The sequence below is a fragment of the Lathyrus oleraceus genome, chromosome 3, assembly GCF_024323335.1.
Source record: "Lathyrus oleraceus cultivar Zhongwan6 chromosome 3, CAAS_Psat_ZW6_1.0, whole genome shotgun sequence".
Taxonomy (NCBI): domain Eukaryota; kingdom Viridiplantae; phylum Streptophyta; class Magnoliopsida; order Fabales; family Fabaceae; genus Lathyrus; species Lathyrus oleraceus.
The window spans coordinates 284,836,313-284,857,551 of record NC_066581.1 but is presented as its reverse complement, the minus strand read 5'-3'; the positions used below and the strand labels follow the sequence as shown (position 1 = coordinate 284,857,551).

The window sequence follows — 21,239 nt, the reverse complement described above, 5'->3', positions numbered from 1 at the left end:
AAAATACATTAAAAGAGAGTTTTTCATTGGGTAAGGTGATGTATGATATGAGTAATTTCCAATGGGTGAATTATTTTATGGATTTGGGATAAAAAGAGAATTTTGAAATCTTGAATTATGGTGTGGATTTGGAATAAGAGGTGGATTTCCAAAATATGGGGTGTTTTGTTGATTTGGGATACAAAGAGGACTTCCATCATTTTGCATAAAATTGGAGCATGTGTTATGTTGATTGAGGTTCATTTTCAAATGAAATGTGTACACAAAAAAATTAAAATTAAATAAAATAAATTGGTCAAATTTAGACTAGATGTGAGTGAAAAATGTGATAAAATAAATTACCTATTTATACTACTAAAAAATATTACCGTTATTTTATTGTTGTTGCAATCTTATCATTCCAAAATGAAATCAATATCCTGAAATCAAATTAATTATTATTGTAGTTTTTTAAGGTTGCGGGCAGGTTTTGAATCATCACTTTCTAAAAGGTTGCGGGCAGGTTTTGTATAAACCCAGTTTTTTAAGGACCAAAGAATTGTACGAAGTTAAATCATTTTTGTTGCTGGACTTATTTCTCACAATTTTAACTAAAATTGTGAACCTTTTGTTTCAATATCTTTTGTTGCATTAAACCTTACTGTATCAATTGCAATTAATTTCAACATTTGGTAGTATTCATTACTATATTTTAAAACAAATGAGGTTCTGGTATTTCTTTTACATGGTTTATGTATTTTGGTTAAATAATCATTTATTATGAAGGTTAATATTTGCGCTTTTATACCTCAAATTAGTAACAGATTGGAAAATTTCATCAATTACTAAATAAATATATTTTTATTTCTTATGTCCAAAATCTCAATGATAAATGGAATGTTTATTCATAACATTAACAATGGAATGTTTATTATATATCAATATATCAATAAATTGTAAAAATATTTTTGTATTATATTTTTTGATTATTTCCTTAATATAGTATACAAAAAAATTAAGCAAATTATATTACTATAAATTAATAATGTTTTACTTTATTATGTCCCAAATTGGAAAAAGTTATTTGTGGAAATTTTTTGAACCCATTTATTAATCATTTAACATCCATTACATTAAAAAAACTCTTATGCAATAAATTTGTGTACGTTGATCCAACCATATATATATATATATATATATATATATATATATATATATATATATATATATATATATATATATATATATATATATATATATATATATATATATATATATATATATATATATATAAACAAAAAAATATATATATTTTAATTTTTTTTAAATAAATTATTGCACTTGCGCGACCCGTTCGAACGCACAGGTCCTTTACTAGTTAAAATAATGGATGTCACCTTAATAAAAGTAAAAATACTCGTCTGACGCTCCGTTTGGTAGAGTAATGTAAACTCTCTCACGAACCACAAAAGGTTCCAGCACGACACCTCCTCATTCCTGATAGAGGAAATTTGTTTGTTGGAGCAGGGTTTTGAGATGTTATTGTCATCGATGACGTTGTGGTCGTAACTTAGGACTTCTTTGTCAATCAAAGAACATGTCATCTCCGTTAAAATATCCACATAACCTGATGACGAAGACTCCGAGTCAGTTTTACTATAAGGTGAAGAAATGTCACCATAAACTTCCTTAATAAACTTATCGAACTCTGCTTGCTTCAGATGACCCTCACACTCTTTCATGCATTCATCCCAGAGTTTTCTTCTCTCATGGGTATTGAGAGAAATCTGTACTTTCCCTGAATCACCACACTTGCGTATTGTAACCATAATAAAAGAATTAAAAAAGAGTAAGTGAGGAAGATAAATAATACTTGAGGCTTGTGCTTGCAAAAAATGATTGACAGGAGACGCAAAGAAAATCCGGTCAGCAAGTCTGGAAGAAACGAGGAAGAGAGTCACAAACATTGAATAAATAAAGAAGGAAAAAGTTTTTATGGAAGCAAGTTTTACAACGGTCAAGAAGCTCTATCAAACTAGAGTCATGATGGCAAATTGGTTCCCCAATAAAAATCATCATGACTAAGAGAGAGAGAGAGGGAGAGGGAGAGAGAGAGAGAGAGAGAGAAAACGATTGTCATTATTACTCTTTTAAAAAACCACGGTCACACGATAACTTATCGTAAAGGTGACCGACTCAAGGAAGAAGGAATTCTAAGACTTTCTGTCCAAACACTTCTTTCTGTTGGACTTCGTAATCAGGGAGATTATGTACATCCCAGAATTCTCGAGGCCGAGTATGAAGAGATAGTGTGCAGAGTATGACAAAGGCCACAAGATGAACAAGTCGAACCCCGATCATGAAAGTGTTAGTAGACGACATGAACATGTCGGACTCAATCTCATGAGAGTGATGGTGGACGATATGAACGGTCACACATAACAATTTTAAGGTAGCTTCATGGTTGCATGGGAGTTACAGAAAATGATGAAGAAGACATTATATGATTGTAAAAGAGGACGATAAACGTTATCAGCGTCATTTAAACACGGGACTCGAAGAGACACTTCTTAAATGGTCTTTGAAAATCTGATATGTATAAAAAGACTTCTTATCAAGGAAGAAAGGACGAACAACAAGATACCATCTTACCTACAATACGATTGTAATCTCACCTGACTCACCGCAGACAAATTAACCAAATAGTGTTTATCAGAAACAATATGAATTGAGTTTGCTTGTGTTAAAAAAATAGATTATACATATTTAAGGTTATGAAATATAGACAAAGAAATCTCTAATCAACCCACCAACCAATATGAACCAACACGACCCATATTCAACAACCACCGACCACGCGAATAGTTTGGAGTTAAATTAATTCATAATATAAGTCAGCTTAAAATAATAGTTTAGCAATGGATATAAAAAAAAAGGTACTACTTGTTATTGAGATGCATATCTTAATATAGTAATAGTAGTAATATACTAATAGTATATATTCAAATGTGAAAACAACAAGATTTCAAAAGCGTATAGAAATTGAAACGTAGCTTTCCGGTTGACCGAAAGAACACGCCGGCGCTCTGCAGTGTCTTGTTATGGACTATGGAGAACCACGGCGATGATTCACACATGTTACCTACCTTCTAGAATACTGTCACAACAAATACAAAATTGTCCACACCAAAAAAAAAGAACAGGAAAATTATTCTTGTTTGTAGTCACTTAATTTCAAATAACGGGTTTGTGTTTTTTTTATTATCGGTTTTGCTTTTATATTTTAAAGTTAAGTTAATTTAAAAGATAAGATAAGTGTGAAAAATAAAAATATTTTAATAAGTATAGTTGAAAAGTACTCCACTAAAATATAATAGTACTGCATGTCTCTACTAATGATTAAAGGTGAAGGGCCCGCATTAAGCAATCATTTAAGATTCATTGGTAATTTTATTTTTTTACTCAGAGAATAATACTTTCGTGATAAAGAAAAAAGCATACTCTTTATAGAAATGTTACAAAAGTATGTTAAGAGTTCATTAACTATTACTAAATCCATAGATTTTGTAATGATAAAAAGAGTACCGAACTAAGCAAAAACTAGAATGAGTTGATTGGTCAAATCGGATTAATTAGAAATTAGAGAGGTCATCGATTTAATTTGTTTGTTGAGTCAAATATATTATTGAAATAATAAAAATCGATTAGAATCGATCAAAACTGATAAAATCGAAGTATCGACAATTTTGAAAAATCGACGGATTAAATATTTATTTATTTTCCCAAACAAAACGACGCGGCTTTTGAGTATTTTTTTTAAAATAAAAATATAAATACTTTGTTCAAAACTTATTTAAAATAAATTTAGGTTTTGATAATAACAAAGTATTTAAAAATAATAATTTGATATACTAATATATATTTAAGTGTGTAAGACCACATACTAAAATTTCAAGAATAAACTAGGTATTAATTCTATTAATGAACTTCTAAAAAAAAGCTTAAGATCAGAATCTGAATAATCAAAAGCTGAAGATCAAACTCTGAAGAAGTTTATTAAATATCAGACTTTGAAAAAGTCAATGTCAGAAAGTCAGAATTTGAAGAAGTCAACTTTTGAAGATCAAACTCTAAAGAAGCTAACTTCTGAAGGTCCAATTTTGAACCCAATCAAAGCGCAAAAACCAAAATGACTTTGATAGGTCACTGTCAGACTCTATGTTTAATTTGTCTTCTTTTAATCACGTGAAAACTTAAGTAATTTCTCATATTGATAGATGTGACATAGCAGATAATTCCTTTTAAAGCAAAGGAATTTCAAATGATCTTTTAACAATATTAACCATTTGAAGAAACATCTCAATATCTCTATTCAAGTTTCTTAAAGACTATGTTGTGCAAGAACTCCAACCACTATTTTTCTTCTCTATATAAGGATTTGAAGACTTGAAGAAGAATAATAAACTATAGACATTTAAAGAGTTGTTACTCTATCAAAACAATAGTACACGTTTAACTTAGAATTTCTTATCTTTGTATAACCTATAAATCTATAAGTCTTAAAGAGTCTTCTTTTATTGTATTTTGTTTACACTTCTGATTGTATATCAAGTGTATTATCCCAAACAATTTTTTATCTAATAGATAGATTGTTAGAAGTCTCTTATTTAATGTTTGAGTATTTGAAGTCTCTTGCTTATTTACTTGAGCGTAGAAGTCTCTTCCTCATGTGTTTGAACATTGAAAATCTTTTGCTTGTGTATTGAGCATAGAAGTCTCTTAATTTGTGTTTGAACATCATAAATCTCTTGCTTTTATGCTCGAGAGCATGTAATCTTATGTGACTATAATAAAATCTGCTACTTATCAGTTTGTGAAAGGAATCAGAATAATTTAGTTATCTTTTTTTCTTTTCTTCCTTATATGCTACTTATCAATTACCTCTTATTGATTCAGATTCTATATTTTGTGTTCTGAATTTGACTAAAGTTTTAAAAAAAAGAAAAAAGAAGTTTAACACAATTCAATCACCATTCTTGTATTTTTCCCCTTCATATTTAATTGAGTCATTCTATTTAATTTAATTATGTGATTTAACTAGTGATTAAGTAATTCTCGATCAATGAAGTAATGATACATATTTACTGATGAACATATTTTCAGCTTCCATGTCCAATTAAACTCATTCTAGCTCAATTATTTAGAGTCCAACAAAACCTTATTTTCATTTATAGAAAACCCTAATAAAAGACCCAAAAATACAATAAAGCTAAAAGCCTAACCTTTAATTTCTCTATTTTTATCCTTACACTAATATTTGTGGTTTAATTTATATACAAATTCACCACCCCAAAAAGATGTAATATTAAAAAGAAAGAAAAAAACTCCTATAAAAATATTAGGAGAAAAAAATTAAAAAGTAAAAAAAAAAAACTCAAATTGAAGCAGTGGCAATGTAGTGATAATCATCATGTTGAGGAAAAAGAGAAACATCATCATCTTCACTTTCAGATTCACAAGCCGCCCATAACCGTTGATTATAATCTTCCATTTTAAGATATGGTACAAAGTGGGTCCTACAAAGCGGACACGTCTTCTGATCATGATCAATCCAACGGTCCACACACGACCGGTGAAAAATATGTCTACAGTTCGCCATACACCTGATTTCCTCCTCTCCGGAAAATTCGTCGAGACACACCGCACATCCAATCGCTTTCGAATCTCCGGCGAGGTCACGGAAACTGACGACGGGGAGGAATTCGCGGATGAGGATTGCGGAGAGGGTAGGACGGTGGAGGTGTGATTCCGTTAAGGTGGCGGAGGAGAAATCGGTGTCGAGGAGGTCGGAGAGATGGAGGAGAGAGAGGAAGGAGATGGCTAGAGATCTTAGAAAGGCGAGGAGAGAGAGAAGGTGAAGGAAGAGGTTGGGGACGGAAACTTCAGGGTACCCCATGGGGAATCCCATTTTTGTGGTTTCTTTTGAAGTTTAGAGAGAGAAAATGAAGTGAGAGAGAGGAACGAAAGAGAGTTTCTCTGTGTGTGTTTGGACTTGGAGAATAAGGTGGGTGGGATATTTATATCGGTGATGAAATGAATTGATAAACTTACTGTCTGTGATGTGGGTAATGGAGAAAGACCAATCGGATATATTTGTGGGTTTAAGAGGACGGTGAAATGAGAAAAAAATGTGGAAAAGTAATCATTTTTTCGAAGTGAAAAAAGTTTGAGTATATCATGATAAACAAATTGTCAAAAAATAAGTACTACTACATGATAACAAAATTCAATTACGTAAAATACTTTTATTATTTTGAATAATTTTTTTTCTCTTTTATTATTATCCTTTTAAGTTAGTAGTTATTTGATTGCTTTAAAAATATTAATAGAATGATAGTTGATTAAGTATTTTGATCAATTGTTGATCAAGTATTTTGATCAATTGATTAAAATAGTTTAAAAGAATGTTTTTCTATTGTTTTGTAATTTTTTTATTTTTATTTTTAAAAATTGAGTATCTTTTACCCGTGATTGCAGAGACTATCTCTTAAGAGAATTTAATACTATAGCGTATTCAAGATTGAGCTCAAACCTATAATCTATGATTAAATTGGTGCTCTTAAGTAGCTTTATCGTAATTTAAGGCAGATTAATCCTCATCAATGTCTTTAATTCCATGGTATAAACGTGTTCATTAAACTCCCTTCAATATTTTGTCTTATCCATGCCAGTGTTAAGTTAACTAACTGAGTTGATCTTCCAATTTAAGGTGTGTTGGTCTTGACATCAATGGCTCCCTCTCTTGTCTCTTTACAACGAGTTCATATGGTTTCGTTGATCTCGTTTCACGTAGTCCACATATCGCCCAAGTATTAGGGTGTCCTAGCTCATATGATTTTGTTGATCTCAATTTCATGTAGCCCACAATCCACCCATGTATTAAGGTGTCCTCGTATTAAGGTGTCCTCTCCAAAATATTTACGGCCGTTATGGGGTTTATCTAATTGGATCGGGATGTTACTATATTAAAATAGATTTACCAATATACATATTGAAAATGAGAGATAGTAATAAAGACCCTAATAAATTAAACATTTTTGAAAATAACTTCTATAAGTTAAGTCAATTAATTTTTAAATTTAAATTAATTTAATTGAAAGAATTTAACTAAAAGCTAAGGACCAATTACAAACAACAAGTTATTACACGAGGGGCATATAAATCCTCTTTTTTCGTGTCATAGATTATCTCTCACGAGAATCGCATGCTAATATTCCAAATCAATCCAACGACTTACCACATTCTATGTTGTTTCACAAGCTTGTAGTTAGTTATCAGTCACCCCCTTATTCAAAGAGGAATACATACAACTTCACAAGTATTCAAATTATTTTTCATTCAAACTTCATTTTACTTTTCACACTCTTACTTACTCGAGCGTTGGAGTGCTAACCTTACAGATAAGTCCTCTATCCACTATATAAGAAGTCGTGAACCGCCATAATAGACTTTCAATCCATTATTTCTAATTAACTCTAGTTCTAGCACGGAACATTGGAGATGTCTGTGGGAATAAATTTCTTATTCTTGATATTCTCCATGATTTAACTTTTCTCGATTCAACTGAATCACCTTTGATAGAAATCCATATCTCCTTCGATCGATGCACAGATCTCCATTTCCTGGTCAATTTTTTCAAATTCAGATTCAAACCCTCTTCCATCAAATCAGACAACACTGACAGCTTCCAAGGCTACTCGCTCTACCATTCAACAACAAGTTAAAGTTGTTAGGAGTTATCTGCCTCCCCCACAAGGGACTGAAGATCGAGTCTTAACAACCGCTTCATCTACTCCCTTCATGTAAAATTTTATCTAACTTAGGACAGATCAAGGAACATTCCAGCCTCTCAATTTCTCACATATGCACCACATTTTCACCTTTTAGAACCTTCATTCAAACCTCGGTTACACTGTCTAAACGAGAAACCTGTTAGGGACCAATTAGTACTACTTTTTATATCATTTTATTGGTCCCTTTTACCAAGTTTTGATGTAATTACACACTTTTATTCTCACTATTTTGTATAAATGCAATTAGGTTTAATTTATTTTGTTTTGAATAGTTATTTCACATATTTGTTAGTTTTGTAGAATTTTTGGATGAGAAAGCTTTGGATTGCAGCATCATAATATGGAAGATTTTGGATGAAGCTTGCAAAACAAGGAAACTGAGGCAGCTTTAGTTCGCCCTGCGAACAAAGTTCGCCCCGCGAACTGCATGACAGGACCAGTTCGCCCCGCGAACAAAGTTCGCCCCGCGAACCCTGCGAATCCAGCAAACTGATTTTTGGGTCAAAAGTGCTGTTTTGAAGGCCAGCTGTTTTTGCCATTTTGATGTCTGCCTGGGAATTGCTTTTCTGCTTTAGATGACAATGTCCAATTAGGGAAATGTCAACCTTTTTTGGTAGAGACAAAATACATTAACCTAGGGCATTGAAACATTATTCCATGATTCACACATTGTGCTGAGAGCTTTTGTAATAGAAAAAACCAGAGTTTTTCTTCTAAAACCTTCTGCTTTGTAACAATGGTGATGAGGAGCTAAACTCCCTTTTGTCAAGATTGGAGGTAGTAGCTATTCTCATCTATCTATGTATTCACTTTGATTTATATATGAGATAGAGATTGTTGATGTATTGATTACTGTTTTTGCTTTAAGTTGAAAATCAGATTTGAGTAGTTGTCGAGAGAGATTACTCGAGTTTAGACATAAAACAGATTTTCAAGTAGTGAATAAATTGTAGAGATAGATTTATTCATTACTATTCTTTGATATTGAACATTAAAGGTTGCTATATTGATAGTTAGGTGGAGAGATCGTCTAAAGATCAATATAGTAACTATCACGATATCATTTAGACATAAATGACTTTGAGAGGATATTTGAACATCATCAATAATCTTGAATCTAATTATTTATCATAGGGAATCATAGATATTTGAAATAGTGAACTCCAATCTTGCCAAGTTTTTATATTTTACTAAACCACTTTATAGTCTTTGTTAACTTTCACTTACAAAATATTTCTCCAAACAAAACAACCCTGTTACTTTCTAACTTATAACATTTGAATTATAGAACGGCGGTAATATTACCCAATCTCTGTGGATACGATACAAAAATATTTGCCAAAGATATACTCTTTCAACAAATTGGCGCCGTTGCCGGGGATTGGTGTCGATATTACAAGCATTGCAATAATTCATTATTTTAAGTTTTGTTACTTTTATTGTTATCCCTCTTTTGTTTCACTTGGTTTGTTAGTTTTGAAGATTCTAGTGCATGCGAGGAAAAGCAACTGAGGAGCAACTTCAATTCGATCCTGAAATTGAAAGAACACTTCGGAAGCTCAATAGCAAAACACGAAGAAGAAGGAAACTAGCCGAAGAGAGGAACCGGAGAGAAGAAGCATCTACTTCCGCACTTGTTCAAATCGAAGAAGTGGTTGTAGAGGCTTGTAAAGGAAACATGGCGGATGACAATCGTACCGAAATGTCCGCTAATAGTCCAAGAAGGAATGCTCAATTTGCCCGTGGAGGAAGAAATACGGAGATGAAGACCGGAATCCTCCAACTTCTCTATGCAAATCCATTCACCGGAATGGATCATGAAGATCCGTACTCCCATCTCATCAAATTCTATGAGATTGCGGGTTCGACGGGAATTGATGAAGCGGGTGAAGAAGCATTATTCAAGAGGATGTTCCCACACTCCTTAGTGGGAAAGGCAAAAGAGTGGTACCTTGATCAAGCAGCAAGAGTTATGACGGATTGGAATTTGTTAGAAGAAAAGTTCTTAGAAAGATATTTCCCTCAATCCCGATTCATGGAAGCCAAAACGGCTATTGCGGTATTCACTCAAGGAAGCAACGAGTCTTTAAATGAGGCTTGGGAAAGATTCAAGTCAATGTTGAGAAAATGCAAGGGTCATGGTTTTGATGAGCTCACTCAAATCCATATTTTTCTAAATGGGCTCCAATCAACTCACAGAACACTTTTGGATGCTACCGCGGGTGGCTCTCTTATGTCAAAAACTGCGGAAGAAGCTAACGTTATTATTGACCGGATGGCACTCAATGATCGCCAAAGTCAACATGACCGTAGTCCTTCACAATGTAAACCGGGAGTTCTTGAATTAAATACCAATGATGCCATCCTTGCTCAAAACAAGCTACTCTCTCAACAAGTGGAGCTTCTCACTCAACAAATGGCCAAGCTTCCACAGCAAATGAAGGAGATTCAAAGTTCTCGAGTTCGACATCAAGTAGCATGTTGCGAGTTATGCCAAGGAGATCATCCTACTGGTTTTTGCCCTCCACTAGAAGAAGTGAGCTATGTGAACAATCAAAATCAAGGCTATCAAAGGAACAATCAAGGTTACCAACCAACAAGGTTCAACAATCAAAATTTTCAGCAGCAAAGTCCTTATCAACACCCCAATTCTCAAGGCCAACAATCGCAAGGAGGAAGTTCCAAGCTAGAGGATACTCTTCAACAATTCATGCAAGCTTCCATGGCAAATCAGAAGAGTAATGAAGCAGCAATCAAGAATTTGGAAAATCAAATAGGTCAACTTGCGAAACAGCTGTCGGAACAAACTGCAGGATCTTCTTTCTCCGCTAATACTCAAACTAATCCAAAGGAGCATTGCAAAGCAATTTTTACAAGAAGCGGTAGAGAGTTGACAAGTAAAAAAGGTGAGGAAATTACAGTTGAGAATGATATGGATGCTGTGTTGGAAAATGAGGATGTGGCTTGTGGGAAGAAGAAAGTGGTAGAAACTGCTCAGTTCGCGCCGCGATCTCCCTTCGCGCCGCGAAAACAGCAGAACCAACAACTGATGGAAGAGCAGCGGTGTGAAGCAGAAATGAATAAGGAAATTGAACCAAGACAAAAGAAAAAAAGAGACAAAGGAGTGAAGGTCATTCCAGTTCAACATTTGCCATATCCGCACGCACCATCAAAGAAGGATAATGCTAAGCACTATGCACGGTTCATGGACATCTTCAAGCAACTCCAAATCAACATTCCATTTGCGGATGCACTAGAACAAATGCCACGGTATGCTAAATTTATGAAGGATATTCTTACCAAGAAAAGGCGACACGTGGAAGATGAGACCATATTTCTTGATGCACGGTGTAGCGCCATCATCCAGAAGACTCTACCAAGGAAGGAGTCCGATCCGGGCCGGGTTGTTCTACCAGTAACCATTGGGAGCACATACGTTGGAAATGGGTTGATTGACTTGGGCTCTAGTATAAATTTAATCCCCCTCTCCATTGTCAAAAGATTGGGGAATGTTGAGATTAAATCGACGAGAATGACTCTACAACTAGCCGACAAGTCTACCACTTCACCATACGGAATTGCTCAAGACATGTTAGTGAAGGTGGACAAATTCTTGTTTCCGGTAGATTTTGTGATAGTAGACATGGATGAAGATCGTGAGGTTCCTATAATTCTTGGAAGACCATTCATGAAAACGGCCCGAATGATGATTGACGTAGATGATGGACTAATGAAGGTGAGAGTGCAAGACGAAGAGGTAACCTTTAATCTTTTTGAAGCCAAAAAGCATTTCAATGGTAAGTGTGACTCCTTCCGAATCGATGCCACCAAGGAGGGACTAGTTGATATCGGAGATCAGGTTCATCTTTCTAATCCATCAGAGGAATCTTTTATCGGAGTCTATAAAGTTTCCACAAAAAACGAAGGCTTGGAGATGACAAAGGAAGTGGAAGAGCCAAAACTAGAGCCACATTTGAAGTATGTGCTCCTTGGTGATGCCTGTACTAAACCGGTGGTTGTTAGTAATACATTGTCCACAAAAGAGGAGAATCAATTGATGCGAGTGCTGAAGAAGAAGGAAGTTGTCAAACTAGTAGAGGCCGAGATAATTTGTTCTATCTCCAATGGTGAATGGGTGAGTGTTGTGCGAGTAGTTCCGAAAACGGGTGGTGTCAGATTTTATCGAAGGTTCATCAAGAACCTCTTGAAGACAACAAAGCCCTTGAGGAAGTTGCTCAACAAAGCCGGATCGTAAAGACCGTTGAACCGTCGAGCTCTAACGACGTTAAATAAAGCGCTTGTTGGGAGGCAACCCAACGTTGTAAGTCTCCATTTTATCTTTTTCTGCTGTGTGAGTTTCTGCTGTGTTAAATTTTGAAAAAAAAGTGGGTTCTGTTTTTTACAGTTCGCCCCGCGAACACTGTTCGCCCCGCGAACTGAATTCACAGCTTCAGTTCGCGCCGCGAACAAAGTTCGCCCCGCGAACAGTAAATAACAGAACTAATTTTTTTCAAATTTCCTTCAGTTCGCCCCGCGAACTGAAAAAAAAAAAAAAAAAAAAAAAAAAAAAAACCTTTTGTTTTATGTCATTTTCGTTTCATTCCTATTTTCACGAACTTAGGAGATTCTTTCAACAACCTCGCTACGCCACATCCAAACCTCCAAATTTCAAAATTTCCCCTCTCCATTCCCTTCCTAAGAGGATTTTGTTGATTATGATAAGTGGCCTGAGGGCAGGCCAAAATTTTGGGGGGGTGCAGGAGGTGGTGTAGACCATGGCGATGAGTTGAAGGAAGATTGAGGAGTTTGTTGAATTTTAGAGTGTGTCTTGATAATTGCATGAATACTTTTTGAAATTTAAGTGTGTTTTAATCAAATATTGGTTTGCCAACATTTTTGTTTAATTGTTCTTACTCATAAGTCAAGCTTTAAGCAACCGAGAAATGATCGCAAAGAAAGAAGCATAGGACACTTCGAGTGGTGATGATAAGAATTAGTGTCGGCATTTCAAGGTACACTTTATCGCTTTCTAGACTTAACATGAGTAGTTTGATAGTGTGTGCAAATTCCATGTCATAAATTCATTGAAGTATATGTCATTTTTGAATCAAAATAGGACTTAGCCAGTTGTGAGGAGACTTTCCATTGTACACTAAAAAGCGGGAAACCGAGCATTGTTTTAACTCATTCTTATCATGCTAAATCATGCATCAATCCATTTTTGTGTGAAATTTTTGAAAATGATAGAGGCATTGTTTGTGAGAAAAACCACTTGACCAAAAAGTTTGAATCAACTAACCTTGTGAGGAATAATTCTTAGTTAACCCCCTTTGAGCTTAATTTAGGATTCATTTGATTGATCATTGTAAAATCAATTGAAAATTGTGGAATAAATGAATCCTAATTTCTTTCGTATCAGTTGAAACCTCAAACCGAGTTGTTTGCAAAATTTTGCCTTTTGCTTATGTCTAAGTAGGGAGCATTATTGAATAAATTTGGTTTTGGAATCTAAAGTTGGGGAGAGTAAAGTGAAAAGTTGATTAGAAACTTGGAAAAGTGAGTTTTTTATGAAAGGGTGAAAATTTGAAAAGAAACAAGAAAAAGAAATCACCCTTGAAACCATAGAGCAACAAAAAAAAAAGGAGAAAAGAAAAAAAAAAAAAAAAAAAAAACAAAGAAATGCTCATGGTTGTGTGGATGTGGAAAGAAAAAGAAAAAGAAAAAGATAGGGATCAAAGAAATGGAAATTGTGTAGAGTTGAATATTTGGGAATGCTCCCTTAGGATAGGCAACTTTGTAAATTCTCTTAATCATATCCTTTCTTGTAACCTAAACCACATTACAACCTTTGAAAGACCTCTTGATTCTCATTTTTCACATGATTTGGTATTTGTTGTGATAACCGCATGATTTGAGTTGTTGTTGATTTAATTGCTTGGATGAGTGAAAGTAACCCTTCATGTTATTCATCATTATTATGATGTGTGTGTAAGTTTGATTCAATTTTGACATATATGGTTTTGAATTCCATTGGAATGATTTTTGCACTCAACCATTTTCCTTATTCATGATTTGTCTAGAATTACGATAGGTGGACTGAGAAAAAGTGCCAAACACTTTTGAACCATTTGAATGTCCTTGGTAAATCCTTGTCCCAATCTTTTGTGTTATTGTCTTGGTTGTGAGGGTGGAAACTTTTGTTTAGGGACAAACAAAATGCTAAGTTGGGGAGAGTTGTTAGGGACCAATTAGTACTACTTTTTATATCATTTTATTGGTCCCTTTTACCAAGTTTTGATGTAATTACACACTTTTATTCTCACTATTTTGTATAAATGCAATTAGGTTTAATTTATTTTGTTTTGAATAGTTATTTCACATATTTGTTAGTTTTGTAGAATTTTTGGATGAGAAAGCTTTGGATTGCAGCATCATAATATGGAAGATTTTGGATGAAGCTTGCAAAACAAGGAAACTGAGGCAGCTTTAGTTCGCCCCGCGAACAAAGTTCGCCCCGCGAACTGCATGACAGGACCAGTTCGCCCCGCGAACCCTGCGAATCCAGCAAACTGATTTTTGGGTCAAAAGTGCTGTTTTGAAGGCCAGCTGTTTTTGCCATTTTGATGTCTGCCTGGGAATTGCTTTTCTGCTTTAGATGACAATGTCCAATTAGGGAAATGTCAACCTTTTTTGGTAGAGACAAAATACATTAACCTAGGGCATTGAAACATTATTCCATGATTCACACATTGTGCTGAGAGCTTTTGTAATAGAAAAAACCAGAGTTTTTCTTCTAAAACCTTCTACTTTGTAACAATGGTGATGAGGAGCTAAACTCCCTTTTGTCAAGATTGGAGGTAGTAGCTATTCTCATCTATCTATGTATTCACTTTGATTTATATATGAGATAGAGATTGTTGATGTATTGATTACTGTTTTTGCTTTAAGTTGAAAATCAGATTTGAGTAGTTGTCGAGAGAGATTACTCGAGTTTAGACATAAAACAGATTTTCAAGTAGTGAATAAATTGTAGAGATAGATTTATTCATTACTATTCTTTGATATTGAACATTAAAGGTTGCTATATTGATAGTTAGGTGGAGAGATCGTCTAAAGATCAATATAGTAACTATCACGATATCATTTAGACATAAATGACTTTGAGAGGATATTTGAACATCATCAATAATCTTGAATCTAATTATTTATCATAGGGAATCATAGATATTTGAAATAGTGAACTCCAATCTTGCCAAGCTTTTATATTTTACTAAACCACTTTATAGTCTTTGTTAACTTTCACTTACAAAATATTTCTCCAAACAAAACAACCCTGTTACTTTCTAACTTATAACATTTGAATTATAGAACGGCGGTAATATTACCCAATCTCTGTGGATACGATACAAAAATATTTGCCAAAGATATACTCTTTCAACAAAACCCTCCTCGAATTTCAAATCATGCAGGCTAATCTTGGCTTATGGGGAGCTAACAAAATGTTGAACAACATCTACCTAATGGTTCACCAGCATAACTCTCAGGCATTGGCGGAAAATCTGACTTAGATTGAAGAAAATTTACACAATTCTAATATGAGGAACAACATTGTACATGAGATGACTTTAAACGAAACTGTCATTCTTGAACCGAAGAAGGATCCATGATAGGTCCAAAAGCCTCCTAGCCATCGACGACACATGCATCGTACTCCTTCCCCTGGCCCGGAAGGAAGAAGGGGGTAACCATCTTTCTCTTGAAGTTTGTTGTCTCATGAGGAGGAAAATGTATGAAGAAGGTGCTCCCATCCATACGTAGAAGAAGAACCCACAATCCGCTAGCATATTGGACATCAGAATCCCAAAATCCCTAGAAAATCCTCTAAAAATCTAGAGCTACAACGGGACTAGAGATCTAGATGAGCACATTGGGCATGCGGAAGATCGACTGAACTATTAGCATGTTGATGAAGTCGTGAAGTGCAAACTATTTAAACTAACCTTAACTGAGTCAACCATAACCTGGTAGAAGCCTCTTCCAAACGGAAGCATAGACTATTGGTTCGACATGTTCAAGGTTTTCACCACCCATTTCACCGTCACGAAGAAGCAACTGACCACCATGGCTGTGCTTAGCAAACTCATGCAAGGTAGAAATAGCTTTTGGAAGCTCGGGTGAAAGCTTGAAGTTGTGGATCTTTTAGAAGGGCCTCATATCGTATTGTGCGTTTCGAGAAAAGTTAAGGTGAAAAGAAGCCCATAATCAGAAGAATTTGTTGAATAAAGTGTATCCCTACATCAACTATAAAGAGAAACTTTTGGGCGACAGAGGTAGGCAGATGCTGGCGAATGAGAGACCTAGTCGACCATCATAGAAAGACTCTAGGTCGTCTAAAGAAGAAAGTGGACGCAAATCCGGCCTAAGGTTTGACACGTATACTCCCTAGAACACTTCACAAGAGATGATCTTGAAGGAATGTGCCAAAATAGAGTCTAAGGAGGTCGAGATAAGGAACCTATATCCGGTTAGAGAGTCTGCATGGACTGATAAGTCCAAATAATTTCGTTTCCACAAAATTCACTACCATAACACCAATGATGTCATCCATCTAAAGATGCAATTTAAGAGATAATTAATAAGGGGAAACTGTCTGAGTATAACAAGGATGACAAGAGGGGGCAAGAAGACTCTTTTAAAAGGAAGTCGTCTCCCAAGAAAATCGTTGAAGTCGTGGTTGGGGGCAGAGGCAAATAAGTGAGTTACGAAAAAGATGAAGGGCACAAAGGGAAAGGTTTATACATTGCTTCCATAACGGGAGGTGCCTTGAAGGAGAACAACCCTTCCAAGAGCACAATGAAAAGGAAGATTATTGAGCTTATGGACATCAACAAGACGTAAGTAGTCACTTTATCTATGAGTCTATGAAGGCCAATGTTCTCGAATTTTGAGATAGCGAGAAGATCAGGGGGATTTCCAATAATTTTTTTCCTTTGGTGATAACCACCATTATTACCAACTTAGACATATCTAGATTTATGATTTATGGAAGCATCTCCTATAACATCATGTACTCGGATCTCTTTGAGAAGATGGGGATGAAGAAGGAAAATTTATGCCCTACGAAGGGTCCGACCTACAAGCTTTCAACAACATGGTAACCCGTCCTTGAGAATACACTGAACTAATGGTCATCTTAGGAGAAGGGAGGGAAACCTCGAATATTGATTCTTAATTCCTAGTAGTCCCTTGCACGAGTGTCTACAACTCCATTATGGGTCGGTTCTTCGCAGCAACACTAGATGTAGTGGCTTCCCCATCCACCTCGAGCTTAAGTACCACAACGTGCATGATGAACTAGTCATGATAATCTCCAAACTTTATGGAAATCAGCAAGTGAATATTAATGATCTAAGGACCTTTAAATTTATTCATTGTCGGTGAATGTTTTTCCAAGAACAACCAAGTGATTTATCAAATGAGTGAATCTCTTTTGTAAATTAACTATCTTTTCTCCCGGTTGCATTCTAAACCTATTCTTGAGAGAGAGTGGTCAGTCTAGATTGTTTTACTACCTTCATGCCTTCTTGTGTGACCTCTAATACTTCCTATATTCCTTTAGTGTTTTGACAATTAGACTCCCTAAGGAATTCATCCTTCTCTAAAGAAGATGTTATTATGTTTTTGGCTTTATTATCATGTAGAATTTTCTTGTTATCATCATCATTTTATGTATCTTTAGGTGTTGGTTAAATTACACCATTAACAACTAAGGTTGAAATTTAGGGACCATTTTTTATTGATTTCATGTAATTTCCAAGAAATCGGGTCCATGACCAGGTCCATTTCTTGGTCAGCCCAACAAAATGACCTCCATATGAACCTAATCCAATTTCCATTTTTTTGGAGCCATTTCCACTTTGTAAACCATGTTCATTAAGCCATTTAGTTTCATATATTCAACCATTTAACTATAATCCAAATTCCAATTTCATATATTTAACAAATACATAATCCAATTCACATTTTCATCCAAACATTCAACCATTACAACCAAGTGACATACATATTTCATACATTCAACCAAATTCCAATTCCATACATAATCTATCAACATTCCAATTACAACCATAAATATATAAGAACTACAATTCAAGTTATCCAAATCCTAAAGTTATAGTTTAATTCAAAAGTTACAATGACCAAAGCTTATACAATCCATAGCCAAATTCACCAAGCAAGCTTCATGATAACATTCAATTCCATATTGCTGCAAACTCATACCCTGCATAATCCAAGATGCACCAAATCACCCTGCAAAATTGAAGCATACCCTGCATAATTTTAACCTCAACTGCAACACATTTACATTTCCCCACATTTGTTCAACAAAACATTGCCCTGCTGCAGAACTCAGAACATATGGACCCTCAAAATGTACACAACACACCAAATCATGACCAGCACAACTCTAAAGCATACATTTTGACATTCTCAAAAAGAACGCATGACCATAAGTGAAAATCCAAACACACACACACACACACACACACACACACACACACACACACACACACACATCTGCATATACACACTAAGCTCTGCATAAATTTCCATGACAGAAATTCAACATACAAATTGAACCCTGCATATACAAAGAGGATTCAGAACATGCCTTGCAAGTTGTTTCAGCAGACTTTAAATTTGAAGTCCACCATAAGATAACAAGGATGCAACATACAAAATAAAACTAACCTACTAACTAATTTGAATTGTATAACTAACTATCACATGGTAACAGATTTTCTCATTTACAACTAACTGTAAATTTCGAGTGAATTTCGATGTAATTTTGGTTACATCTCATAACTGAACTTAGAGCCCTATAAATCAAATCATTCTTCACTCATTCATTTTTCACGCGCCATTTTCACATTTACAGATTTTCAAATTTCACTCTGATTCTCTCGATCTCAATCCTTTTCACCCTCACAATGTTTTTTTCTCAGAAACTCTATTGAAGCTTCACATCGAAGCTTCAACAAGAGTGAGCTAAACCTCTCATTTCAGTCCCTCACGGTTCAATTTCTCGGTTTTCAGAAGAAGTGAGTACGAAGAAAAAGATAGGATCGTGAATTACCTATTTTCAAGTGATTTTTTGCTACGCCACGGTCTTCTCCGTTTCAATCTTTTTCGAAACAATTCTTTGTTTCGGAGGTAAATATTTTTTCTCTTTTTTTGCCATGATATGGTTACCATCGCGTAGAGGACATGCCTGGCATTAATAACCCCAAATTTTGAGCGTCAATCAGTGTTTGTGCGCCCTTTAATTTAGCTTGGATATGTTAGGGTTCTTAGTTCTTTCTCTTCGATCTTAGAATCTCGAGTTAAATTAGATCTTTCCATGAGGTTTTTCGGACTCATCGCTTAAATTTAGGTTAGGTGTTATTATTTGATTGTTGTTTCGTGGTGGCCCTGCCGCCGAAGAGGACCTCTGACACGACGGGGGGAGGAACTGACTAGGGGAAGAGAGAATGAGCGCGTTCAATTAGGTTGCTCTGAGTTTCATTTAACTCATGCTTTTCACTTGCGTGCTTTTCCATTGATCCATGTCAATGTTGAGTCATGGCCACCTCACTTTTTGGCCTTATCCATTTTACATGTTCAAATTCGTTTAGGCTTGTGGTTGGGCCTTTGGCCAATTTTTATTGAATGTTGCCTCGATTTCACTTGCGCCCCCTAGATGAGGGTTAGATATTGATTGGGCTTGCTTTGGCCCATGCGTCATTTTGTTGTTTGCACACCTGAGTGCAATTCAGACCCCTGGTTTTTTGTGCAATATGATATTTTCCATTGATTTTTACATGATTTTTCTTGATTTATTTTTGTACTAATTTTTAGATTAGCTTAATTTTGATCACATAATATGATTAGATTTAGTTAGAATTAATTAGGATTAATATTTTTTAGTTAGATTTAATTGTTAGAGATTAATTCAATATTAACCAAATTGTGGATAATGGCCATTTTACCCCCAGGGTTTAGAAAGTTCATGTTATGCATGCTCCCTTAGCTTAGGGTTTGTTTAGGTTTAATTGATCATTTTAATCATTTGTTTCTCATGTGAATTTTGATGATTGATATTTTTGATTGATTATACATCAACCATTGAATGCTCCCTTAACTTAGGGTTTGTTTAGGTTTAACTAATCATTTTAATCATTTGTTCCTCATGTAAATATTGATGTTGATTTATTTGATTGATTACATCTTAAACATTGTATGTTCTCCTAGTTTAGGGTTGTGTAGAATCAGTTGATTTAGTTTGACTGATTAACCCTTTAGGTGGTACATAATTCAACTGATCCTTTCCCACTAATTATATGTTGATCAAAGTTTACTTTGATCAACCAAATACTTTGCATTATGCTCAATTCCCCAAACCTGTTCAAGTGATCAAAAGATCATTGATCACTTTATATGGAAAGTTCATTATGTTCAAGCCGTACTGGACCTCTGGAGCTCAAGACTTCAAACTCAAGTCCAAATTCAAGACTTCAAAGTCAGTAAAAGGCCCTCATACTGCAAAAAGAGTGACTAATGTTCAAGCACAACAAAGGTATCAACACTTATCAATCATGACTCAAGTTGTGTGCCATGAGCCTTAAGAAATAGAGAAGGGATGAGAGTGGGACATTCCTTAACTTATTCTGAATATCTTTGGGTATGGGACGAGTGACCCAATTTCTCATTGTATTCACCTCTATTCATATACTTTAGCATAATTTGAATAAAATGATTGTTAAGTCTCCCTTCACAAGCAACTTTTTCATCATAAGGAACAACAATCAGAGTCTTCTTTAACACTTATCAATCCTGATAAGAGTTACACGCCATGAGCCTTAAGTAACTAAGAATGATAAGAGGGAACATTCCTTAACTTGTTTAGAGTATCTTTGGGTATGTGATGAATGACCCAGTTGCTCAAGGTATTCACCTTTGTTCATAAATTTTAGTGCAATTCGTATCAAATGATTGTCAAGTCTTTATCATAAGGAGCAACAAGGAGAGTCTTCTTCAGTAACATTGCTAGTTATGATGAGTATCATATGCCATGAGCCTTAGGTAGTAAAGAAGGGGGTGAGAGTGGAGAATTCCTATCCTCATTCTGAATATCTTTGGGTACGGGACGAATGACCCATTTGCTCATCGTATTCACCTTTACTCATAGACTTTAGTGTAGTTCATATCCAATGATTTCCAAGTATTCTACATCTATCATTACCATCCTTCAGCAGTGTTATATTGTCTTCTCTTTAGAATCAAATATCATATCTCTTTGGATTCCATGAATATTATCTTAGGCAAATAATCTGTGTCCATCCTGTGAACTGAGAGTTGTTTGTCTTG

The 21,239-nt window shown here is 34.9% G+C and overlaps 1 protein-coding gene across 1 annotated transcript; it reads right to left on the bottom strand.

Annotated features, from left to right (window-relative positions):
- Positions 1-5,119: 5,119 nt before the first annotated feature.
- LOC127127059 (brassinosteroid-responsive RING protein 1) lies at positions 5,120-6,048 on the bottom strand. Its single transcript, XM_051056144.1, has one exon. The coding sequence runs from the start codon at positions 5,945-5,947 to the stop codon at positions 5,414-5,416; it is 534 nt and encodes a 177-aa protein (XP_050912101.1). The 5' UTR covers positions 5,948-6,048; the 3' UTR covers positions 5,120-5,413.
- Positions 6,049-21,239: the final 15,191 nt, after the last annotated feature.